At 39.9% G+C, this 27,240-nt stretch overlaps 1 protein-coding gene and 1 long non-coding RNA gene across 2 annotated transcripts in view; one reads left to right on the top strand and one right to left on the bottom strand.

Moving 5' to 3' along the window:
* LOC110542380 (uncharacterized) overlaps positions 1-21,380 on the bottom strand; it is a 44,738-nt gene extending 23,358 nt beyond the window's left edge. The window contains exons 1-6 of the mRNA XM_060365097.1: positions 21,157-21,380; positions 9,418-9,702; positions 7,837-7,973; positions 6,460-6,702; positions 3,199-3,237; positions 1,310-1,723 (exon numbers count right to left, since the gene is read on the bottom strand). Coding sequence (XP_060221080.1) covers positions 1,310-1,723; positions 3,199-3,237; positions 6,460-6,702; positions 7,837-7,973; positions 9,418-9,682 — 1,098 coding nt within the window. The 5' untranslated portion in view covers positions 9,683-9,702; positions 21,157-21,380. The remainder of the gene's footprint in view (positions 1-1,309; positions 1,724-3,198; positions 3,238-6,459; positions 6,703-7,836; positions 7,974-9,417; positions 9,703-21,156) is intronic.
* A 146-nt stretch (positions 21,381-21,526) lies between these two features.
* On the top strand, positions 21,527-22,660 carry LOC132646404 (uncharacterized). The gene is made up of 2 exons (XR_009584650.1): positions 21,527-21,634; positions 22,516-22,660. It is a non-coding gene; the product is annotated as an uncharacterized LOC132646404 (long non-coding RNA).
* The last annotated feature ends 4,580 nt before the right edge of the window (positions 22,661-27,240 follow it).

A 27,240-nucleotide genomic window follows, 5' to 3' on the forward strand; every position in this document is an offset into this window, starting at 1 on the left:
GGCAATTTCATCTACTCTGCTGTGAAGGCATCCTTTTTCTGTTATCAGAACCTACTTATCTGCAGTTCCAATGTATATTGAAGACCAGCTGGGAAATCCAGCCTCATAGACTGAACAACTATCAGATTCTTGGCCTTTCTTTTGGGAGACAGCCTTTATTGGAGCAGCCAAACCACAGCCTGTAAGCTGCTTTACTATCTTTTCTTAGTATGTATAGATTCATTTTATCAGATATGTTCTTTTATAGAACACTTATTAATATTTAAACTATATTTGCTATATTTTCTAGGAAAAAATAAATTTTTATTGCTTTATCAGTAGAGGTTAGATATTTTTTTAAGGAGTCTACATGAAAAAAAAATTAAAAAAAGCAAAACCTGTATATTTCTCATGTAATTTCCAACAACTAAGAAAAAAAGCCATGTTGGTTACTGTGTAGGAAAAAGACTGTTCTGAGTCCTCATTGAATGAATCGCATTTGTATGATACATACATTTCTTAATCCCTGCTGTTTAGTTTGTATCCCAATCACTTAACTTGTGAATTCTATAACCACTGTACCTTCTCAGTCATTTAAATTGACTGCACAGAAACAGCTCAGATAAAAACCAAAAGCATACACATGAATTGTGTGAGTGTATGCTTTGAAGAAGCATTTACGTCTGTTAATTATAGGTAACTAGGACTTAGAGACACATCCCAAGTCCAAGAATTTCTCAAATTCTATTCCATTTCATCGTTTCTATTTATAAACCTAAGAGACGAAACTGCGTTTCTGTCTGTTAAGTTCTTTCTCCTATCATTTAAAGCAGAGGCCATTCCCTCAATTATCTCTTTGGTGGAAAGTAAAGAATAGAAGAAAGGGAACCCTTTAGTGATGAGGTGATAAGAATCTAACTTTCTGGAACAGATGCATTCTGGGGCAGAATAGTTCATTTTGGTTTGTATTCTGGTTGTTACAACCTGTATCATGTCTTAGGAAGTCAACTCTTAAATTTTCCATCAAACTTTTACTAATGTAGGAGGTGAAGAACTCAAAGAAACAAAATCTTAATGATACATGTGTTGATGTAATGGCACAGGTCTATGAATGAGTTGCAAAAAATTAAATGGTATTGCTTAGAAAATATCACAGTTTCTTAGCAAATCTCTTTCTACAGCAATTTTTACCATGATTACTCAGTTTCTGACAGTGATCAAGTAGGGCTTGAATTCTGGTATGCAGTAAATTGACTGATACCATCTGCTAAAATAAGACTGAACATTTGAGATTGCAGAAGAAATTTTACAAAATAATGCAATGGCTTACCTTAACTACCTTGAACACTCCAAACACAAATATTCCTCTTCTTTTTGAGCAAAGATACTCAATTTTAGGTGTTGCATTGGCCCTTTGCCTCAGTGAAGTTGGGATATGCATTGCTTGACTATCATTTACCTTCGACACACTGGATGCCTGGCGTATAACTATGAACCCATTTTGACCAACATAGTCTGAGAGAGTAATGATCTTGTTTGGGATGAAATTATCCTTCAGGACAATATCAAACACCTTCACTCTAAAAAATTCAGTCTCTGTAGCCACTGTGGCATGGAACATCCATTCTTCTCTCATGCCATATTTAAATGGTTTTGTTGCTTTTAACACCATCACGTGTTTGGGACCTTGTTGGTGACCATCTACCTCAGAAGGTTCTCTAGGTACAGTCTTCAGTCTTTGTTTCTGCATGGAAAGTACACAGCAAAAATGGCACAATTAAGACAGTTAATTGAGTAGATTGAGAAAAAAATCAGCACAACAGCTGCCATGGTATAACTTAATTCATGGAAGAAATAGAGATTTAGGCAATAGTTTCAGCTTGTACCAATCATACTTAGAAGAGAAGTCGATTATATATGCATTTCTTTAGTGCTGGCAAACAAAGCCAAGGTCACTTACATAGTAACTCACAGTGTGACAGCAGTACCTGGTTTATAATGTACAGGACTTAAAGAACACTATACTACACTTCCTTTAGAAGTGAAGGAAGTTTAGTTACAGGTGTTTTCAGTATACTTTGCAGGTACAGAGAAGACTGGAAACAGCCTAAAGACAAATCACAGAGGATTATCTTTATAATCTATTCATGCAATGTTTCAGATAATAAGATCACTTACATGTATTTAGGTTTCTTGGTTAGCAGCTCAACATATATTAAACATGTTAAATATTTTAAAAAATGTTTCCCTTGAGCCTGATTGTAAGAATGTTTGCATGTGTGCGAGTGGAGAACAGATACACCTTGTGTGAGAAAGGTTTTTTTCTTGTTCACTGCTATGTATTCCAGGGTAGCTGACCTACCCTGCCAGCTACTGGGAAATCGTGTGTGTCTGCTTCTGACCTCCTCATTGGTACACACTCTGATTATAGACATTGCAACAGTGTCTGGATTTTACTTGGTGTGCTGTTCGTTTTTGTCAACTTGATACACAAACTAGAATTAGCAGAAAGAGGGAATCTAGACTGAGAAATTGCCTCCATTAGATTGGTTTGGCGGCCTGGGTATAGGGCATTTTTGTTGTTATTATTAAAGATTAGTATCGAGAGACCTCCAGCAGCCTCAAGGTCTGCCCAGGTCCCTCTGCATTCTATGCTCCAGGAGTACTCCACACCCCAGGGCCCATTTCCCAGGCCCTACCCCCAACTGCAACCCCAGGGACCAGCACCCATCAAGGAGTAGCAGGTGAGAAGCCTCTCCCAAACTCCTGGCCTGCCAGAGCCCACCAGCAGTGGCAAGTCTGCTCAGGGCCCTCTGTGCCCCACATCCCAGCTCCCAGGCTCATGGCATTTCCTGGTCCCCACCTCAACTTGCAACCCTGGAGACCTGCAGCCATTAGAGAGTAGCAGAGACTGGCAGCCATCAGAACTTGCTAACTCTCCCTGTATACCCTAGCCCTACTGCCACCCAGGAAAACCAGAGGGCTGCTGTCAAGTGAGACCACTAGCATTACCTACAACCTCAGAGACCTAATACCCTCAGGGACCACTAGGCCTGCTAACGGCAAAGACAACCAGCAAAGTGGCTAGATATAGAATCAACTCAAAAAAATTAGTAGCCCTCCTTTTTACAAGCAATAAATAGGCTAAGAAAGAAATAGGGAACCAATGGCCCTCACAATAGCCACAAATAATATAAAATATCTTGGTATAATGCTTACCAAGCAAGTGAAACACTTGTATGACAAGAACTCCAAGTCCTTGAAGAAAGAAATTGAAGAAGGTATCAAATGATGGAAAGATCTCCCATGCTCATGGATTGGTAGTATTAACATAGTAAAAATGGCGATCCTGCCAGAAGCCATCCACAGATTCACTGCAGTCCTCATCAAAATTCCAATACAATTCTTTTTTTTAAAGTTCTTATTTTTTTTATTTTTTATTTTTTTTTAATTTTTCATCAATTACACTTTATTCATTCTGCATCCCCCCATAAGCCCCTCCCTCCTCCCCTCCCAATCCCACCCTCCCTCCTCCCTCTGCATGCATGCCACTCCTCAAGTCCACTGATAGGGGAGGTTCTCCTCTCCTTTCTGATCTTAGTCTATCAGTTCACATCAAAAGTGGCTGCATTGTCCTCTACTGTGGCCTGGTAAGGCTGCTCCCCCCTCAGGGGGAGGTGATCAAAGAGCAGGCGAATCAGATTATGTCAGAGGCAGTCCCTCTTCACATTACTATGTAACCCAATTGGACTCTGAACTGCCCTGGGCTACATCTGTGCAGGGTTCTGGGTTATCTCTATGAATAGTCTTTGGTTGGAGTATGAGTCTCTGGGAAGTTCCCTGTGTTCAAATTTTCTGGTTCTGTTGCTCTCCTTGTGGAGACCCTGTCCTCTCCAGCTCTTACTGTGAGTTGTCCCAGAAGCAAAAAGACACACATGGTATATACTCACTCATATAGACATACAACATAGGACAAACCCACTAAAACCTGTGCATCTAAAGAAACTAAGCAAGAGAGAGGACCCTAACTAAAATGTCCAATCCCCATCCGGAAAGGCAAAGAGGATGGACATCAGAACAAGAAGAAAACAGGAAACAACCTAGGAACCTACCACAGAGGGCCTCTGAAAGCCTCTGCCCTACAGACTATCAATGCTGATGCTGAGCCTGATGGGCAACTGTTGGGCAGAGTGAATGGAATTTTAGGTAAGAACTGGGAAATAGTAAGAGCTGGAGAGGACAGGGTCTCCACAAGGAGAGCAACCAATACAATTCTTTATAGACATTGAAAGAGCAATTCTCAGCTTAATATGAAAGAAAAGACCCAGGATAGCTAAAACAATTCTGTATAAGAAAAAAACTTCTGGAGATATCACCGTCTCTAATTTCAAGCTATACTACAGAGAAATAGTAATATAAACTGCATAGTTTTGGCAGAAAAGCAGTTAGGCTGATCAATGGAATAGAATCAAAGACCCATAAATAAACCCACACACCTATGGACATTTAATTTTTGACAAAGAATCCAAAACCATACGATGGAATAAAGTGTCTTCAAGAAATGGTGATGGTCTAACTGGATGTCTATGTGGAGAAGAATGCAAATAGATCCATATTTATCATCCTGCACAAAACTCAAATTCAAGTTGATTAAAGATCTCAATATAAAACTGGATACACAAAAGAAAGTAGGAAAAAGCCTGGAATTCATTGGCATAGGAGCCAACTTCTTCAGAGAACACCAACAGCTTAGGCTCTAAGATCAACAATTAATGAATAGGACCTCATGAAACTGAAAAGTTTCTGTAAGGCAAAAGACACTGGCAATAGAACAAACAGCTGCCTGCAGACTGGGAAGAGATCTTCACCAACGCTACACCTGAGTGAGAGCTAATATACAAAATGTATGAAGAACTTAAGAAATTAAACACCAGCAAAACAAATAACCAATTAAAATAGGATATGCAACTAAACAGAATTCTCAACAGAGGAAACTCTAATGGCTGAGAATCACTTAACAAAATCTTCAAAGTCCTTAGTCATCAGGGAAATACAAACTCTGAGATTACATGTTACACCCATCAAAATGGCTAAGATCAAAAACTCAAGTGACAACATCTGTTGGGTCAAGGGGAACACTCTTTCATATTGCTGGTGGGAGTGCAAACTTGTACAACCGGTTTGGAAATCAATCTGGAGGTTTCTTAGAAAATTGGGAATAGCTCTACCTAAAGACTCAGCTATACAACTCTTGAGCATATACCCAAAAGATGCTCCACCATGACACAAGGATCGTTGTTCAAGTATGTTCATAGCAGCTTTATTTGTAATATCCAGAAACTGGAAACAACCCAGATGTCCCTCAACTGAAGAATAGTGAAGAATACATTTACACAATGGAATACTACTCAGCTATTAAAAATAAGGAAATTATGAAATCTGCAGGCAAATGAATGGAACTAGAAAAGATACTCTGAGTGAGGTAACTCTGACCTGGAAAGACACATTTGGTATATACTCAACTATAAGCTGATATTAGCCATATTATACATGATAACCATACTACAATCCACAGACTCAAAGAAGCTAAGTAACAAAAAGGGCCGGTAGGAGGATACTTGAATTCCACCCAAATGGGGAAATAGAATGGATGTTAAAAGTGGACAAGAACCCCTAAAGAAAACCAATAGTGCCAACTAGCCTGGGCTCATAGAGGCTCACAGAGACTGAGGCATCAAGCAAAGAGCATGCATAGGCTGGACCTAGGCCCACTACACACGTGACTGATGGGCAGCTTGGTCTTCATGTGGATCCCCGAGCAACAAGGGGAGTATGGGTCATATCTGACATGTACTCAGTTGCCTATTTCTGGATCACTTGCCCCTAGCTGGGCTGCCTTGTCTGGCTGCAATAGACTAGGATATACTCAGTACTTATGCAACTAGATGGCCTGGGTTGGGTTTATAAGTGCTTGGGTACATGCATGAATGCATGCGTGTGTGTGTGTGTGTGTGTGTGTGTGTGTGTGTGTGTGTGTGTTTCCCTTTATTGAAGGAGTGAGTTGAAGGGAGAAATTGTGAAAGGAATAGGACTGGGAAGAGAGGAGGGAGGAGGCTGTGATCAGGATGTAAAATGAAAAAATGAATAAATTAACTAAATATGATCGATGTGGGAAGACATAGCTCTCTGTGGGCGGTGCCACCTGGGGCAGGTGTTCCTATATTATGTAAGAAAGCAACCTGAGCAAGCTAGGGAGAGCGAGCCAGTAAGCAGTGTTCTTTTACAGTCTCTGAGTTCCTGCCTTGAGTTTCTGTCCTAACATCCCTGAATGAGGGAAGCTTAAGGTGAAACAAACTCCTTCCCAACTTGCTTTTGTTCAGAATGCTTCATCACAGTAACAGAAAGACAGCTAGAGCTGGGATTAATGAGGTTTTCCAAGGTTGTGATTACCTCTCATTTTCTGTGAAAACAGAAAATTACCTTGGCTGGTATTGCTTCAGATACTCCAGGAGCCTGGGCACTGCTGGATGCTGTTGCTGGAGACTCTCGAGGGCTTAGGAACCTGACGATTGATGCTGCTGAAGACACTTGTGGTTTCTGGACCCTGTGGCGCGATGTTGCTGGGGCCCTGCTACAGGTCGGACCACTGCTGGATGCTTTTATTGAAGACATCTGAGTGACTTGGTCCCTTCTTGAAACAGTTGGTAGAGATGACCGAGGAGTCTGGACAATACGACAAGGAGTTGGGAGGCATTTTAGAGGTCAGGTGGTTGCGGCTATTGTTGCTGATACCTGAGGCGTCCGGCAAACACGTAAGATGGTTCTGTAGGCCCCTGAGGAACTTGCAATAACACTTCAGTATTTCTGGAGACATCTGTCTGGGTTAAAGTCTTTTTAACTGAATGGTTAACAACTCTAATTAAATTAAACTACTGAGGATAATCTATTGATATCAAAATGATTGTAGAGACTTCAGACTATGTCAGTTTGCTTTCCCTTTTTTCAGTGATCAGCATCTTTTCCTCTCAATAACAGCTGATTTTCTTCCTTTTGTGTGTGTGTGTGTGTGTGTGTGTGTGTGTGTGTGTGTGTTGGACATGAAACCCAAAGTCTTGTGCGTGACAAGCTATACTCTTCTCTCCTATTGTGCTTTAGTCTGAACCCCCAGTCATGGTCTTTCCTGTTAGATGAAGCCCAATAATTTTAGCACTAAGATCTCTGAGAACCAGTTGAGATCCTCTGAACAGATGCTCAAAGGTGGGATTGTCCCACACAAGGAGGGATCATTTCATTTACATCACACTTCTATGCATCTCTGTGGCCACAGAAGAGCAGATCTGTCTTTAGATCTGCCCATGTTGAAGTCTAATATTCTTTAAAAGGCTTTGGAAAGCCATGTCCTTAAACTGACAGCTATTTTAATAATACCTAAAAGAAAAATAATGATTTAGCCTGTTATATAGTCCTCTATTGTGTCTGTTTGGGCAGATGTGCCACTGTGCCCATGTGGAGGTCAGAAGAAATCTGTGGGAGTTGGTTCTCTTGGTCTGTCATGTGGGATCTGGGAATTAAGCACAGGTGATCAGCATGAGAGTAAGCACCTTTACTGCTGAGCCACATTGCTGGCCTGAGGAATGATTTTTTACTTTACTTTTTAATTTCTGTCATAGAGAATTACATGACACAAGTTAAAGTACACAGTAGTTCAGACACATGAGGACCAGTAAACCTAAAACTGGTTGCTCCAAATCTTGACCTTCACTAGGTTCTATGATCTAGACAGACAGATAAAGGATGTCTCAGTGCAGACTGGGGGAGACCTTAGCAGATTTTCCGCTGGGAGCTTAGTCACCATACCTGTGAGTTGTTAGTACTCCTGCCTGATTCTGCTTCCAACTCTTCATTTGCAGTGGACATAGCTTGGGAAGTATTAGGTTCACCTTGCCGGTGTCTTTTTACTGCAGTTTTGCTTTTCACAGCCTGTTTCCTATTAGCTGATGCAGGAGAAAAAACACGTATCAGGGATACTGGTCCAAGACAGCTGGTGTCCATTTAGTCCTCTTTGCTTACAGCTCCTGTCTATCTCACTGTGCTTGCATACCTATGCTTTAGAAATTCCAAAAGTACCAAATTGGCCTAAAGTACCAAGCCAGGCACAAAACAGCCTTGTTCCAGGTGCAGTAAGCACAGTTTTTCCATCCTGAGGACTTTTATGTCCATAAATCAAGCCCTGCTCAAACCTTCTTATCCTCCAGTCTATTTTGAAGAATTTAAAGTTAAGACCAGGGAAATGTTTCAGTGTATAAAGCCCTTGATCTTCAAGAATGGAAACCCAAATTTAGGTATCTGGTGACAACAAAAAGGTGTCCATCTAGCTGGGCATGCTGGCCCGTGCCCTTAATCATACTCAGGAAGCAGAGGCAGGTGGATCTCTGTGAGTTCAAGGCCAGCCTGGTCTACACTGTGAGTTCCAGGACCGGTACACAGAGAAACCCTGTCTTGAAAAAAAAAAAAAGGAAATGTCCATCTATAACTCCCAGACTGAGCAGGAATATGTAGCCATAGTCTAGCTTACCTGTTTAGCTGAAAACGAGAGCCTTATTTTTCAAGAAGAGACATTTTCTCAAAAACAGCATAGAGTATAATAGGGAAGGACATCCAGTGTTGTCCACTGGCCTCCAAGTGCTTCTATGATCATCTGTAGATGATCACTATAAGTTAGAGAGTTATTGAAAGAAATGATCTGTTTTGTGATATGACAAAGTGGTAAAATGTACTTTGACTTCCTACATTTTGTTTCTGTTTGGTTTTATCTATTAACTTGTTATTGCTTATTTGTTCGTTTGTTTTGATACAGAGCCTAGCTATATAGACCAGGCTGTTCTTAAACTGAATATCTCCCTGTTTTAGTCTCCTGAGTGATGGGACCACAAATGTGACTCGACATGCTCAAATTAATCATGCTTTTGTTTGTTTGTTTGTTTGTTTTAAAGACTGGTAACTTTATAAATCAAACTTCTTATGTCTGAGAGGGAGGCTTTTACTCGGTTATTGACTACATTTTTTTTTGGAGACTAGATAATGTTGAGTGCCTTAGCAGAACACTAACTAATTTAAATATTTAAAAATAAAATCTCCCTAACTTTATTTTATAACTTTCTCATCCTTCTAGAGCAGTGGAAGGTCTCATCTCTTTCAACAGCTTATGCGTTTTTATTTTCTTTAATGACCCCAAAGATACCCAACCCCAAGTACATCAGAATTCTTTGTAAAAAGGAAGTTTTGTGAATTGTCAATTTTTGACATCTGAAATGCCATCCTATAGCTCCTGAGGCACATACCATGAAAGGCCATGTTAGCTATGATCACTGTATGGAGGGAGCATGCATTTGGAGAAGTTGAAAGGAAGTATGGGTATCCAGGACTCTCCCCTGTTACCTTTTGCCTTCTCTTTTTTGAGTTCACTGGCAAGGTCTCCAAGTCCTGGAATCTCTTTGTACAGTTCTATCAGTTGGTCCAGTCCAGCATCTTCTGGAAACTTGTCCTCCATCAAGTCAGCAATGTTAACTCTGTCATAGTCATCTTGCATATTTTTATTTAGCTTCAGTTCCTTGCTCAACAAGGACTTAACCATTCTAAAATCATGGTCACTAATACGACCTAATCCTATCAGAAGAACAATTTTCTTGTATTCATTCACCATCTCTCAAATTGTTGGTGAACCTAAATGAGAATGATAACATACATAATTATACACATTAACAGACAATTTTAAAAACAAGATGTACCTAGGTGAATGAAAGACCTATGCCATAGAGTCCTTAGTTGTGTTTATGAGAAAGCGATTTAATTATTAAATGTGCTACTTTGCAAAATGAGTGTGGAAGTAATCCATTAAAAGACAACTCTAAAATATTCTTCCCTGTTAATCACAGTATCTGAATTAGGTCTGTCCTGGTTTGTGGTAGAAGAAAGTGGAAATAAACAATTGCTGCAATGTTTAGAGGATGGGATATTGTTAGTATTTTGGAACACAACCTGCTCCTGGGTTACCCAGCAACTTATGATGTCATCATGTGTTGCCAGCCAGGCGGCCACACCTGGAAGGCGTGGTTACCTTGCCCCTTAAAGGAACATCCCGACACGTGGATCTTACTCTCTCACTCCTCTTACTCTCTTGCTTTCTTTCTCTCTTGGGGCACCCCTTTCTCTCTCTCTCCCCATCATGTCCTGTTCCCCCCTTCCCTGCATACCCACCTAATAAATCTCTTGCATAGAAGATTGGTTGACCAGCCTCATTTCTTTTAAAATTAATCTAACAGATATAAGTGTTGATTAGTCATTATTCCATTGCTGTGGAGAGACACTATGACCATAGCAACACTTATAAAAGAAAGCATGTAAGTGGGGACTTGCTTACAGTTTCAGAGGTTTAGTCTGTCATCATCATAGTGAGGAGTATGGCAGTATGCAGGGAGACATGAGCTGGAGAAAGAGCTGGGGGTTCTATATCTGGATCTGGCTTGGGCTTTTTACCCTCAAAGCCCAACCTCAGTGAAATACTTCCTTCAACAAGGCCAAACCTAATCTAACAAGGCCATACCTCCTAATCCTTTCAAATGTCACTCCCTAGCGACCAGGAATTCAAATCTGTGAATGGACCATTTTCATTCAAACCTTCAGATACATTGAAATCTTGAATCTTTTCCCTAATCCTCACTGATATTGGACCCTGTCTCTGAATTTATGACTCCTGTGGCTTTCTTACTCTTTTTACGCTCTAGGCTAGAGTGGCATATGTGCAAAGGGGCTGAATCCTCTCAACATATACATGAATATTGGTTGACTACAACACATGGCCCATGCTGGGGGCACTGGCACTTGCTTAGTTGGTTCTAAACATCTCCTACTGTTATTCTTTTTCCTGTTGAATCCTCTCCTCAGGGTCCTCATGCCCATGTGCCTGGAACACTGTTAAACATCTACATACTAACTAGAGTTGGGTCACAATATTTATTGGGTAGGATTATGTCAATAGTTGCTCGCTGCTTGTTTTTTCTCCTTTGTGTTTGATATAGCCTTTGGTATCATTAGTTGGTTTAATTTGTTCATAAAGTCATTTTTTTATATATAAACCATGATTAAATTTTGTTTAAATTTTTTAAAAGTTCCTCAGTATGTTTAAAATCTTATTTCTTAAAATACCTTGGGAGGCCTTGAATAACCAGTGTCATGGCATTTTTTTTAATACCTAGAATTAGAAACTTGAGGGTATATAGCCTTTCTTCATTTGTCTTGCTTTGTGATGTAGCTAATTGGAGATTCATTGTCATTTTTCACATTTCTTCTTTCTGTCTCCTATGATAATATTAAATAATAATTTCAAAATGATAATTTGTGTTTCTGGAATGTTCCAAAATTCTCGAAAGAAAGTAGTTTCCTGAGTTTGGATGTGATTAGCCCTTTGTGTACTTTCAAATTATCTTAAATATATAAGTCCTGCAGATTAAGAATTATGTTTTGTATAGCTCTTGTATAATTGGAATGCTGAATTTTCTGCATCTATTTACTACTTTCCTTTTGAGGAAAAAAAAAAAGCAGCATATGGTTGAAAAGGCCCATAGAGTAAAGGAAAAATCTATCCAAAGGCACAAAGCAGTTAAGATGATTAAAAATATCAAAGAAAGTGGGTGTTCTGTAAGCCTTCAGACAGGAAGACTTACTTATCTTAGGTTTTCTATTGCTGTGATAAAACATTGACCAAAAGCAACTTGGGAAAGAAAGAGTTCCAGCCACCAGGTTCTTGCCTTAAACATCCTACCCTGTTTTCTTTTAATGATAGAATGGAGTAAGAAGTATAAGCGAGAATAAACTATTTCCTCCTCCCGTCATAGAGATTGGCTTCTTGCTGGCTTGCTAAGCCTGCTTTCTTGTAGCACCCAGAACCACCAGCCCAGGGATGGCACTGCTCACAGTGAGCTAGTTGCTCCAGAGCAACCATCAATCAAGAAAATGCTCCAAAGGCATGTCCACAGGTCAACCTGGTAGGGACATTTTCTCAATCTAGGTTTACAAAATGATTATAGTTTGTGTCTTGTTGACATGAAACTTTCCAGCACAACCAGATCACCTGCAAAGATTCAAGGGCAAGAACAGAATTCCTTTTCTTTTCTTTTCTTTTCTTTTCTTTTCTTTTCTTTTCTTTTCTTTTTTTTGTTTTCTTTTCTTTTCTTTTTTCTTTTCTTTTTTTTCTTTTCTTCTCTTCTCTTCTTCCTTCCTTTCTTTCTTTTTTCTTTCTTTCAATTTATGCACTTTTTATCCGAGCTGCAGCCTCCACCCTCATCTCCTCCCAGTCTTACCCACCCTCCCACTTCTCTTCCTAAGCACTAAGCACCTTTCCTAGTCCCTGATAGGGAAGGATCTACTCCTTTTCTATATGACCCTAGCCTATCAGGTCTCATCAAAGCTGCCTGTATCATCTTTCTCTGTGGCATGGCAATGCTGTATCCCCTGGGGGGGTGATAAAAGAGCAGGCCACTGAGTTCATGTCAGAGACAGCCCATGTACCCCTACTTAGGGAACCCACATGGAAACTAAGTGGCCTATGGGCTTCCTCTGAATGGGTCTAGGTCCTCTCTATGCATGGACCTCTCAACAGAGAAATATTGAATGGCAGAGAAGCACTGAAAGAAATGCTCAATGTCCTTAGCCATTCAGGAAATGCAAATCAAAAAGACCCTGAGATTTTACCTCACGCCCATCAGAATGGCTAAGATAAAATCTCAAGGGATGATGCATGCTGGAGAGGTTGTGGGAACCCTCCTCCATTTGCTGCTGGGAATGTAAACTTGTACAACCACTTTGGAAATCAATATGGCACTTTCTCAGAAAATTAGGGATAGCGCTTCCTCAAGATCCAGCTATACCACATCTAGGCATATACCCAAAAGATGTACCACTTTTCAATAAGGACATTTGCTCAACTATGCTCATAGCAGCTTTATTTGTAATAGTCAGAATCTGGAAACAACCCATATGTCCCTCAACAGAGGAGTGGATACAGAAAGGGTGGTACATCTACACAATGGAATACTACTCAGCAAGTAAAAACAAGGAAATCATGGCATTTGCAGGCAAATGGTGGGAACTAGAAAAGATCATCCTGAGAGAGGTAACCCAGAAGTAGAAAGACACATATGGTATATACTTACTTATAAGTGGATATTAGCCATATAATATAGGATAAACATACTAAAATCTATAGTCCTAAAGAATCTAAACAACAAGAAATACCCTAGAGAAATGCTTAATTCTCATTCAGAAGGGAAAACAGGATAGACTTCAGAGGCAGGAGAAGACAAAGAACAGGACAGGAGCCTTCCACAGAGGACCTCTGAAAGACTGTGCCCACCAGGGTATGGAAATCAATACTGAGACTCATAGCCAAACTTTGGACAGAGGGTTGGAAACCTAATGGAAGAAGGGGAGATAGAAAGACCTGGAGGGGACAGGAATTCCAGAAGGAGAACAACAGAGCAAAAAACATCTGGTCCCACAGGGGCCTGCAGAGACTGATACTCCAACCAAGGACCATATGTGCAAAATTCATTTTCAACAGCAAACTTGCCTGAAACAAAAGAGTGTGTGAGTTGTATGTTCTACTGTTCCATGATGTCATAAACCATCTAAAAACACAAAGCTTTGATTTGTTTCATGGCTTAGGACAAAAAAAAAAAAAATCTCAAAATGATAATGATATGTGACAGGTCAAGAGGTAGGAGTACTTTGTATGCATCCCACTTACATGGAAACCATCCTGTTTTGTTGTTGAGGTAAGGTCTTTATTTGGTGGTAATGATCCCAATCTCAATGACTTTTCCAGTAATATAATATTTAGGAAATAGGTATTAGTATCCATTTGCAGATGCTACATTCTGGATAGGATAATATATTCCAGATGGTATAAAGAGGTACCTTCAACTTATCATGAATTAAAAAAAATGAACCAAAACCCTGCTAGTTTCTTAACCCTGATACGATGATAAACAAGACAGTTTAAAAAAATATATCATCTGATACTACCAGCCCTAGTAGTTTCAAAAGACAAAAATATTAAAAAGATATTAGAATTAACTGTGAGAAAGCAATAAGTAAAGTTGAAACTACCTCAGAGTAAGAACCAAGCAGAAACACAAACTTTTTTGGTTTTGCCTCTGCATTATAAGTGAAGCCCTGTTCAAAGAGAAAAGGAATAGGAAGGGCAGATGGCAGATAGAGTAAAGAAAAAGATATAATGGTTTACTAAATGGTTTAATCTTAAACTGTAAGACATAAGTTATAAAGAAAAGACAAGGAGAAGAATACAAAAGTATCACAAATGAAATAACCTTGGCAGGAGCAAGGAAAAAGAAAAAAAAAAAAGAAGGCATTGCTCATCTGACTGAATATAAATGCCATAATCAGTCAAGCAAAAGCTTTGTTAAAAATTACAGATGAAATGAAAATAGATCTATATTTATCACCCTGCACAAAACTAAAGTCCAAGTGGATCAAAGACCTCAGCATGAAACCAGATACTCTAAAGCTGTTAGAAGAAAAAGTGGGGAACTCATTGGCACGGGAGACAACTTCCTGAACAAAACACCCACAGCACAGGCTCTAAGAGCAACAATCAATAAATGGGACCTCATGAAACTGAAAAGCTTTTGTAAAGCAAAGGACACCGTCATCAAAACAAAACAACTGCCTACAGATTGGGAAAGAATCTTCACTAACCCTTTATCTGACAGAGGACTAATATCCAGTATATACAAAGAACTAAAGAAGATGAAAACCAGCAAACCAAGTAATCCAATTAAAAAATGGGGAACAGAGCTAAACAGAGAATTCTCGACAGAGGAATATCGAATGGCAGAGAAACACTTAAAGAAATGCTCATCCTCATTAGCCATCAGGGAAATGCAAATCAAATCGACCCTGAGATATCACCTTACACCCATCAGAATGGCCAAGATAAAAACTCAAAGGACAACACATGCTGGAGAGGTTGTGGAGAAAGGGGAATGCTCCTCCACTGCTGGTGGGAATGTAAACTGGTACAACCACTCTGGAAAGCTATCTGGCGCTTTCTCAGACAATTAGGAATAGTGCTTCCTCAAGACCCAGCTATACCACTGCTAGGTATATAACCAAAGTTTGCTCAAGTGCACAAAAGGGATACTTGCTCAACCATGTTTATAGCAGCTTTATTTGTAATAGCCAGAACCTGGAAATAACCCAGATGTCCATCAATGGAGGAATGGGTACAGAAATTGTGGTATTTTTACACAATGGAATACTACTCAGCAATCAAAAAGGAGGAAATCATGAAATTTGCAGGCAAATGGTGGGATCTAGAAAAGATCATTCTGAGTGAAATATCCCAGAAGGAGAAAGACAAACACGGTATATACTCACTTATATAGACCTATAAGATATGATAAACATAATGAAATCTATACACCTAAAAAAGATAATCAAGAGAGCGGACATGGGGTAAGATGATCAATCCTCGTTTAGAAAGACAGATAGGATGTGCATTGAACGTATGACAGGAGTCTACTGAGCGCATCTGAAAGACTCTAACTAGCAGTGTTTTCAAAGCAAAGACTCATGACCAAACCTTTGGCAGAGTACAGGGAATCATAAGAAAGAAGGGGAGTTAGTCTGATGGGGAAAGGATAGGAGCTCCACAAGGACCAAATATATCTGGGCACAGGGTCTCTTCTGAGACTGACATTCAACCAAGGACCATGTATGGATATAACCTAGAACCTCCACTCAGATGTAGCCTATGGTAGCTCAGTAACCAATTGGTTTCCCAAAGTGAGGGGAACAAGGACTATTTCTAACAGCAACTCAATGACTGGCTCTTTGGCCTCCCCACCCCCCAAGGGAGGAGCAGTCCTGTTAGGCCACAGAGGAGGGCTTTGCAGCCAGTCCTGAAGATACCTGATAAAACAGGATCAGATGAATGGGGTGGAGGTCCCCCCCTATCAGTGGACTTGGAAAGGGGCACAGTGGAGATGAGGGAGGGAGAGACTGGGAGGGAATGAGGGATCAGGACACAGCTGGGATACAGAGTTAATAAAATGTAACTGATAAGAAAAAAATAAAATTCAAAAAAAATTACAGATGTATCACTATCCTTTCTGTTTTTCTTTTGCACCTCTTTTAAACACTACACACACACACACACACACACACACACACACACACACACCACACACACTTTAAATCTAGTTTTTTTTATGAGAGAAAACATGGAATATTTGTATTTCTGAGTCTGGATTATGTTGCCTAACAATCACTTCTTATTCTATACATTATGCTGTAAATGTCATGTTTTCTTTTTCCTAATGTTTAAAATTCCATTCTGTATACTGACCACACTTTCCATATCTTCATGAGATGGTTGTCCATCTCAGCTAGTTCAATTTTCTGGTAACTGTGAATAGTGCATCAGTGAACACGAGTGTGCAAGAATCTCTTCGATATTCTGACTTTGAGCCTTTTCAGTATAAGCCCAAGAACTGTATAGCTAGGTCCAATCGTAGGTCTATATTTAGGTTTTCAAGAAATCTCTCAGTGGCCAGTATTGTGAGATAAATCTGGAATAAGTTCCCAGAAAACTTGTAATGGATAGATTTTACTGTGAATATGGGAGTCTGAAACATTTTATTTTTAAAGATCCAACTATTTGAACATTGTGAAAAGTAGAAAGAACAGCCTATAATTCACCACAAAGATTTAATACTTGTTAACATTTTACTGTATTTATTTCATGCATTCCTGTGTTTTGTCTCTAACCATTTCAAGTCTAAGTACAGATAATATGATACTTAACTTGAAAATATTTTATCTTTCCACAAAGTATACTTTTTCCAATATAAGAATATCCCATTATTCATTCCAACCCAAACAACATTAGTGCTCTATAACAATTAACTCCTAATTCATTAGATCTACTATAATTCAGTAGCAAGCCTCAACCCTAATGGGCTGCTGTGTTGCAGGCATATTAGTGGCCATTATTGGCACTATTGAGAACTGTTTGGACCCTGAGATTTCTAATCCCATACGTGTGGATGAGTTCATAGCTGAAGAAGGGAAGAAGGGCTTAGTTGGAAGAAGCTTCTCAAAGCATGTCTTGATCCTGGCTCTTTTCTTTCCTTTATTTCTTACTGACTGTAAGAAGGTCAGCAACTGTACTCATGACATGCCCTGTTCCTCATCATGGCTCGGAACTATAGACTAAAACCTCTGAAAATGTGAGCTTAAACAAACGTTTCCCCATTAAGCTATTTATATCAGGTATTTTGCCATGGTAAATAAAATCTAAAACAGTGGGGAAAAAAAGGATTGTTAAATTTTATTGAAGATATGTAGCTATTGTTAGGTCAGTGATAACCAAGCTATAACCTGTAGAACCATGGAGGGTAGGTATAGAGTAAAGGACTAGAGCTGTGCTTCTCAACCTTCCTAATGCTGTGACCTTTTATTGCAGTTCCTCATGGGGTGACACCAAACATAACATTATTTTGTTGCTACCTCATAACTAATTTTACTGCTATGATGAACTGTAAGTACCTGATGTGCAGGATATCTGATATGCAACCCCTTTTGAAAGGTTCATTTGAACCCCCACAAGTTGATAAACACTGGATTAAGTGAAGAGATTGATCTCCTTAGGAATTGGAAATTGAAGAGATAATTATGGATGAATTGGGGGCTGTGAAAGGAAGATCAATTGGGGAGAGAGGAGAAGAAGTTGTGGAAGTAAATATGGGGAGAGACATATAAAATTAAGGGCAATTTAAGGGGTAGTATAGAAAATTTATACACTAGAAAAATCCATATATATATATATATACACACACACACACAGACAGACATACACACCATACACACACACACACACACACACACACATATATATATATATATATATATATATATATATTTGAAGCTAATCTAAATGGATTTGAAAAATAATAGGAGAGACTGAATCTCATCTGGCCATTTCATGCCACCAAAGGAAGCTTCCACAACTGGGATTGGGTTACATTTAATCGAATTGTTGCCCAAAGAGCCTCCACAGGAATTCCAAAACAACCCAGGCTAGTCCCATGACTTTAGTTTGATCTCCATAAACTGAGATGACAGCACTGTCACCTCTCATTGACCATGGAAATGTTCTAGCTGGTGCCTGGGTAAAACCTCACCCTAACTGCTAACCTCTTTGGTACAGGAAGGTAGTCGGCACATGACCAAAAAGGAAACAGAAACTTGAACCCAGCTACAAACCCTTTAATCTATAGTGATATATTGCCTGAAAGATATGCTAGGGCAATGGTAGCACAAAACTTGTGAGAGTAACCAACCAATTCCTGATTTGACTTAAGGCTCCCTCCCGGCGATAGAACCAGTGCCTGACACTGCTTGGGTGACCAAAAACCAAACACTAGATAGCCCAGGTACCGAGGGGAAAGCCAGATCATATTGGTCTAAAAAAAGGAAGAAAAGTGTAGTCATGAAATGATTCCTAATGATATTCTGCTATAGTCATAGATTTATGCCTTGTTCAGCCATCCTCACAGAAATCTCCTGGTGTGGCCGATGGAATGTCTCCATGAAAGCCCTTCCCTTACAGCTCAGGGAACTCTGCAGAAGACGAGGAAGAAATAGTATAAGAATCAGAGACACCAAGAAAACAAGGCCTTTGCAATCAACCCGAGCAATGCGTATATGGACTCACAGAGGCTGAAGCAACCTGCACGGGTTTCCATTAGGTCATTTGCTTACATTATGGCTTCCAGTTTAATATTATTATAGAATCCTCGAGTGTGCAAGTGATTGGGTCTCTGATTCTTATGCCTTTTGGGCTTTTCTGGTTTTTGCCTTGTCCAACTTTGATGGGACACTTTTTGTTTTAGCTTACAGTATTTAATTTTGTTGTATTTTTTTTTAAATGGCTGAAAACCTAGCCAGTAGAGTAAAGGTTAACATTTACCTGTCATTTACACCTGCTGGGAGAGAGAAAAAAATCAATGGAGTGATTACACGGGGAATATCAGCCACTCCAAGGCAGGCCTCATGTTCAGGAGTAGTTGACCAATGTATAATATATAATGGACTTTCTTTTTTTTATTTTTGTGTGGGTGTGGGGTGGGGAGTGCATGCGTGGATGAGTGAGTGTATGCGTGCAAGAGAGAGAGAGAGAGAGAGAGAGAGAGAGAGAGAGAGAGAGAGAGTTTATTTGGTTAGAGTTTGGTGGTTTGTTTTCTTTTTGAATGTTGTTTTATTTTATTTTCTTATTTGGAGGGGTTTGTTGTTGCATTGGGTTTTTGTTCTTTCTGAGAAAGTTGGGTGTATAGGAAGAGAGAGAAGACTTTAATGAACCCGGGAAGGGAAACAACAATAAAATATATTTAAATTTAAAATTATTTTAAATAATAAAAATATAATATTAAAGAAAAAAGGTATATAACCATATGTTATTAATAAACATTTACCAGAGTTGGAAAGTTTATATCAAATCATTTCATATTGTAACTAAAGAAAAGCCAGTTCACCAATATTAGATTTAAAATTGGTATCAAATATCACAAAATGATAATATTTTACTTGCTAGAAATACTTCATTTATCTAATAATAACAGTAAAGACCAGAATATCATGGTACCTTTAGAAATTTATCTCTTGATTGATAACTGAAAAAAAGGAACTATTTCTCACATGAACTCAATGGCTAGCTCCTTGACCCCCCCCACGAGGGAGGAGCAGCCTTGCCAGGTCACAGAAGATGACTTTGCAGCCAATCCTGAAGAGACCTGATAAAATAGGGTCAGATGGAAGGTGTGGAGGTCCTTCCCTATCAGTGGACTTGGAAAGGGGCAGGGAGGAGATGAGGGAGGGAGGGTGCAATTTGGAGGGAATGAGGAAGGGGGCTACAGCTGGGATACAGAGTAAATAACTTGTGGTTAATATAAAAAATAAAAATTATTATAAAAAAGCAAAATCTTCTGCAGTGATTTAGAAAATTTAATAATGTAATTGATAAACTGGTCCAATATTTATACAACTCTGAAATCAACATTTAAGAGCTTCTTTTCAAGTACATATGAAGTACTCTTTCATGGTACAAAGATTCTTCAAAACATTCTGTAGGTGTGCAAATACATGTGTTGCTAATCAACTTTCCATCATTACCTTACATCTTATTATCAGAAATCCAAAAGGAAAGCACAACAGCCAAAACAATTAACTTTCAAGATGACACAAACTAACAATAGCTGAAATACCACCTTTACCACCTGATAGAAAAATGTGAAGAAGGAAACAGAGAATCGAGGGAGGAGCAGCCCTGCTGGGCCACAGAGGAGGACTTTGCAGCCAGTCCAAGATACCTGATAAGCTAGGGTCAGATGAAAGGGGAGGAGACCCCCCCATTCAGTGGACTTGGAAAGGAGCAGGGAGAAGATGAGGGAGGGAGGGTGAAATTGGGAGGGAATGAGGGAGCAGGGTATGGCTGGGACACAAAGTTAATAAACTGTAACTAATATCGAATAATAAAAATTTAATTAAAGTAAAAGGAAAAAAAGAAAACAAAGAATCTGCTTGTGAAATTGTTAAAACATCTGTGTTTAAATAGTAGGAATCTCAGAAATTTTCTATAGCATATGCCTATCTGTTATTACACTGTATAGTGCTAGGACATTAGACAATTCTAGTCCATGTCCAGAGGCAGTTTTCATTCGTGGTATTTTTTTCAAGTCACTATCTTGACATTTTTCTAGTCCCTCACCCACAGCCCCAGGTAATCATGAGTTCCCCATCTGAGATAACTAAAGCCTTCATATTACCCACTTCTTCATTCAGACTTATACTTAGAATGTACATTAAACAATATGAAACATGAAAGTGCATTTTTTCTTGGCTCATTCCTCTGTGGTGGAGGAATGAAGATGCTGGCTATCTTTCTGAGCGAACAACCTGAGTCCAGCTACTGCAGGTTCATTGTTGAGTATAGCAGCCACCAGCTCTGCTACCTCCTTCCCCAAGAAGAAGCAGCAAGGGTTTTCCCTGTTTTTATGGTTTTCACAGAGGTAGCTAATATCTACAGAAAACAGAACTCACGTTAGTGAAAGTTTCTCCAGAGGTGTAAAGATTCTGAGATCGTCTACAGGGTAGGACTCAAAGCTTCTTTCCTCCTTCTGTTCTCCCTTTTCTTCTTCTTAGAGTGTGTTGAGCCAGAGGCAGTTGGTGTGTGTGTAAGAAGACAAGCTAATAAATCTCTTGGAAACCAGAGAATGTAATCTACAGAAATTCTAAGATTGGACTCACTACATGGACTGAGCCTTGCTAGGCGTGTCAGCCTGTGCTGTTTTGTGGGTAGAGGAATAGAAAAAAACAGTGAGAAACTGAACCAAACAGTGTGCACAGCTTTCGATTTCCTCTGATACTCAAATGCAACTGTTTCTTCCTGTGTATCTTTCAGTTCCTGTAACAAGGTGGAGACAGTTACACTCCATTGTTGTTTTATTTTATTTTTTCTTACGAATTCTATTAAGTACAAGATTCAAATTTAAGTGCTCTATATCCAAGAAACTTCCAAGTGAGTCATTAGAATCTACTGATCTTACTACTTTGAATGGAATAATTGCAAAACATAGGTTGGGGCTGGAAAGCAGAGTATATCTTTATGTAAACACTAGGGTGATACAGACCAGATCTTACCTACTATATTCAGATAGATTTGGAATTGTTATTTCATCTTCATGGCATGGCATACAGAAAATATGTCAGTGAAATTCAGGTTAATTGTACTTACTGGTCCTTTCCCTTAACTATGATGAAAAAGACATACTTTGCTGTGGTATTTGTCTATTTTGTATATTTATACTACAACTACACAGACAGAGTTTACAAGAAACAGGAATTCATTCCTACAGTTCTGGAGGTTTGGAAACTATTTGATGATGCTTTGTGCTGTATAAGAGTGGTTGGGGCCTGGGTAGAGTGTTTCTCAGATGTTATCATCTTAATTAAAATAAAAGTTCACATAGATTGCAAAGTAGCAGGAAAACCTTATGCAAAGCAAAGCATAAGGTGGAAAAGCAATATGATGTCAGGAGGAATAATGGGGCTGTATTTGTGCAGAAATACAGGTGTCCCAATTTTTGTTTGGGGATTACTTTTATAGAATTTAAGAGAAGTAGAAGACTGTTACTCAAAGGTCAAGTATGGCTGGTTCTGTACTTTGATAGGTTTGAATTAGGTAGGCAGGGTGATTTGAACAACCATGGCCCTAATAGGCTCATATATTTGAATGCGTGGTCCCAAGTTAGTGGAACTGTTTGGGAAGACTTAGGAGATGTGGTTATTTTGGAGTAGGTGTGGCCTTGTTGGAGGAGATGTGTCACTACAGTTAGGCTTTGGGGTTTCAAAAGTCCATGACAGCCCCAGTCTTGCTATCTCTCTGCTTCCATTTTGCAGATCAAATGGAAGCTGTCAACTACTGCTCCAGTGCCATGCCTGCCTGCCTGCTCTATGCTGCCCACCCAGTGAGCATGAAGCAAGTCCCCAGTTAACTCCTTTTTCTCCTAAGTTCCCTTGATCATTAAATCTCTCTACAGCACAAGAGCAGTGTAACTCGTCTTTTCTACTTTATGAGTTCTTCTTTTTCCCACTTTACCCCCTCTTATTTTACCCCCTAACACTAGAAAGAAGGATAGAGGGAGGAAGGGAGAGGAAGAGGGAGAAGGAAGAGAGACAGGTCCCTAAATCTAATTTCTTTCCCAACAGTTCCTCCCAATTTCCAGCCTAGCGTTCAAATGTTTCTACCAACAGCTCCTCTCTTAGTTCCCCCAACAGTCTGCTTAAACAGCTCCTTCTCCCAGTTTTCCCGATACTAGCAGCTCCAAACTTAGAACAACTGTTCTAGCCTATCTGCTCAACTCAGCTTCTCATGGCTCAACTGTCTCCTAACAATATCTTCTGCCTTAAGTACCTTCTCACTCTACTGGTCCAATCCCCATTCTCAGTCTCAGCTGGTCTTTTAATAGTCTCTTCTGTTCCTAAAAATCTAAGAGGAAACCAACACTGAAGGTCATACGGTCAAACAGTTCTAACAGCTAAGAATTTTTTTTATTTTGATCTTTTTGAATTTAATTTTTAAAATTTTTTTATTAATTACAGTTTATTCATTTTGTATCCCAGTTATAGCCCCCTTTCTCATTTCCTCACAATCCCACCCTCCTTACCTCTTCTCCTCTTATGCCCCTCTCTAAGTCCACTGATAGGGGAGGTCCTCTTTGCCTTCCCTTTGACCCTAGCCTATCAGGTCTCATCGGGACTGGCTGCATTGTCTTCCTCTGTGGCCTCCTAAGGCTACTCATCCCTTACAAGGAGGTGATCAAGAGCCAGCCACTGAGTTTATATCAGAGACTGTCTCTATTCGCTTTACTAGGAAACCCACTTGGAGACTGAGTTGCCTACATCTGTGTAGGGGTTCTAGGTTATCTCCATGCATGGTCCTTGGTTGGAGTATCCATCTCAGAAAAGACCCCTGGGCTCAGATATTTAGCAAAGGACACTATTATCAGAACAAAATGACAACCTACAGACTGGGAAAGTATCTTCACCAACCCTATATCTGACATAGAGCTAATATCAAGAATATATAAAGAACTTAAGAAGTTAACAATGGTCTCCTGAACCTACTCAGACCTTGGACACTACCACTGCTAGTTCTAGAACTGATGCAAGATGTTCCAACGAGGGGGTTAAGGCTTCTCATAATATTTCCTATAAGCCCACACCTGTTTGTTTATATCCCCCATTTTTATTCATTATTAGCCAGATAGAGCCAAGTAATTGTGGTGATGATACTTGCTTTTTTGCCCAACGCTGGAATGCTAGTGAATTTAGGTATGCCCTGGTTACTTGCATGCCTCGCTGGGTACCTGTGCCCATTGATGCCCCTGACGCTATGACTCTCTTCAGACAGAAAAGGGATCTTGGAACTACAGCCGCCACTGTTACTGCCATCTCATTGGCGGCTGTTGGAGCTACCACCGTGGCATTAGCCATGAGTCATACTGTGCAGACTGCTCAGACCCTGAATAATCTTTTAGCCAATGTAGCTCATGCCTTAGATGTACAAAAAGGAATTAATGCTCAACTAAAAGGAGGCTTGATGGGATTCAATCAGAGGATTGACCTCGTGCAAGGGCAAATTGATACCCTATGGCAAATCGCTCAACCTGGCTGTCAATGAAAGTATGCTGGACTTTGTGTCACTAGCATACAATATGAGAATTTTTCCTGTGCTGCAAATCTGTCTAAACAATTGTCTAGCCATATTTTAGGTAATTGGACTGGAGAATTCGATACTATGATGGAGCAGCTGAGAGTGGCCATTACCACAGTAAATTCTACCAGAGTGGACACAGGACTAGCCACAGGATTATCACCATGGATTGCTGCAGCCATGAATCATCTGAAGGAATGGGCGGGCATGGGAGAGTTAGCAGGCCTTCTGGTGTTGGTCTCCTTGGTTTGCCTGTGGTGTATATGCAAGATTAGAGTCTCACAACAGCGTAATGCAGCCATGATCATTCAGGCCTTTACAGCCATTGAAGCAGGACAGTCTCCCCAAGCATGGTTGGCTACCATAAAAAGCTAAAATGTTATGCTCAGGATGCGAGGCTAAGCACTGCACTCAGGGTCAGCCTCTTTGGACCCAGAGAAGAGCATGTCTGATTGCATGCGGGTTGATGCCCCAGGTCCCGCCTCTGAGAAAAAGGTATCGGTCGGGTCTGATGCTCTTTGGATGGATGACACCTAAATGAACATCGTTACAAAGTCCCAATTTATTTCTAATATCAGAGATCAGACCTCTACTCTTGCCTGATGCGTCTAAAACAAAAAGGGGGAACTGTAGAGAGCTGCGAAATGCCCAAAGATGGAGCTGGTTTCTGCCTTCCACCTTCCCGATGGTGAGTGCTCTCTGTCACAAACAACTCCACATTTGGCTAAGGCTGAGGATCTGGCTTGCTTCCATGTATGTGGACCTATCTGCATTGCCCTAGTGGCACGCTGGGGTTGGCTACCCAGAGGCTATTTAAGCTGTGGGCTGGCTTTCCCCAGGGTCCGATGATTGTTCAAGGTTCCTGAATAAACTGCATTGAAAAAAAAAAAGGAACAAATCAAGCAATCAAATTAAAAATGGAGTACAGAGCTAACTAGAGAATTCTCAATAGAGGAATATTGAATGGCAGAGAAACACTTAAATGCTCAACATCCTTAGTCATTTGGGAAATGCAAATCAAAACGACCTTGAGATTTCACCTTACACCCATCAGAATGACTAAGATCAAAAACTCAAGTGACAATTCATGCTGGAGAGGATGTGGAGAAAGGGAAACCCTCCTCCATTGCTGGTGGGATTGTAAACTTGTACAACTACTTTGGAATTCAATCTGGTGCTTTATCAGACAATTAGGAATAGTGCTTCCTCAAGATACAGCTAAAAATTTTTAAAGGGCCAGCTGATTGGCAAATGGGGACCCTTTACAGGGCCAGGCACACAATATAAATCTTACTGCAGGGCAGTAACCAAGACAATAGGACTTTGTTCACTGCATATCTTCCTTCTGATAACACACCTGATTCTAATCACATGTGATCCTAATTATGCCCAATTGTCATAAAATGGTAAATAGGGAATGATTCCTTTTAAGTTTCTACTGAGGACTCTATTGCTTTATTGTTCATTCATCAAAACCAGTCTAGGTTGGATAAGACCATCTCTCTTGGTATGATGATATGTTTTGGGACATTGTTGAATGAAAATGGAATTACTAAGGAATTGCTAAGAGAAACTACTGATTTCCATCGTTTGAAGCACATGAATCTGAAGCTTGTGCACTTGAGGGTCTGAGGCTGTCAATTGTTTTCTAGGTACATTGATCATAGAGGAGTTTGTGTGTGTGTGTACACACACATACACACACACACACACACACACACACACCCTAAGGCTACCACGTAATTGTTAGAAGAAGGGTGGGTATAAAGTCCCAGCCAAGTGGAATTACAAGTTATTTAACTATTCTTTATGGTGGCTTGATCTATCTTTATATTCTAGAAGTACTAAGCAATTCAGTCCCACAAGCTCTGTTTGGGGTGACATTGATTCAGTTATGAGAACTGAGTACTCATGTTCTAAAAATACACCATTTTTTTAGAGTGAGTAATTCGTTTGTGGGAAGTGATCACTCATGATCCTGTTTCCCCCAAATCATTAGATTAGGAGCTGAGACTAACATGAATTTCCAAGAGTGCAAAAGCATTCACCCATACCTCTTACCTCTTCATGATTTTAAGTTATTTTCAACCTTTGCTCCTTTTCTCCGTTGAACAACGTGGCTGTAAATATTGATTGTAAACCTGACATGATCTAGAATCCCCTAGGACGAAATCCTTTAAGCGCCATGACTAGGGAGTTTTTAGACTGTTAATCAGTTTGGAAAGACTCAACCCACATGTGGATGGCAGAGTTCCAGGGGCTGAGATCTGGCCCTGATGAAAAGAGATTGAGCGCTCAGCAGCAGCACTCACCTCTCCCTGCTTCTGGGTACAGCTACAGTGTGATCTGCCTCCTCTGCCATTAGAGTGTGAGTTAGGATAAACCCTTCTCTCCTTCAGCTGCTTCTGCCAGGCATCTTACACAGCAATGAGAAAGAAGTAGAGTTCTCCAGGAAGAGGTCACTGAGCATCCTGACTGATTTCTTAACTCCATTGCATTCCTTTATCCTAGGACTTCCTCCTTTTGCCCACAAGTGTTCCAGTGACATTACTTCACCCTATACTTAAGGTAAAATTTCATACTGTCAAGAATAGTACATTCTAAACAGTGACTTTTAGAAATTCCTATTTTAAATGACAAACTCTCTAAAACACCTATATTTATTCAGGTAAAAAGAGTATAATCATTCCCTTCCTTAGGACAGTAGTCTTGGGAATTATATTTCAAGATAGATTTCAGCTTTCCATGCCTCGTGGTAGAAGCTTCATTTCCAGACCAGAAACAGCATTCTTGAACTGGGCCTCATCTTTCAATATTGTCCCTGAAGCCTGTGTGCTTCTTCTGATTTGTGGACCACAGAGTATTTGTTTTAAAGCAACTTACAGTTGGAAGAAATAAATGTCTAGAAG

This window comes from Meriones unguiculatus, chromosome 11 (genome assembly GCF_030254825.1).
Source record: "Meriones unguiculatus strain TT.TT164.6M chromosome 11, Bangor_MerUng_6.1, whole genome shotgun sequence".
Classification (NCBI taxonomy): domain Eukaryota; kingdom Metazoa; phylum Chordata; class Mammalia; order Rodentia; family Muridae; genus Meriones; species Meriones unguiculatus.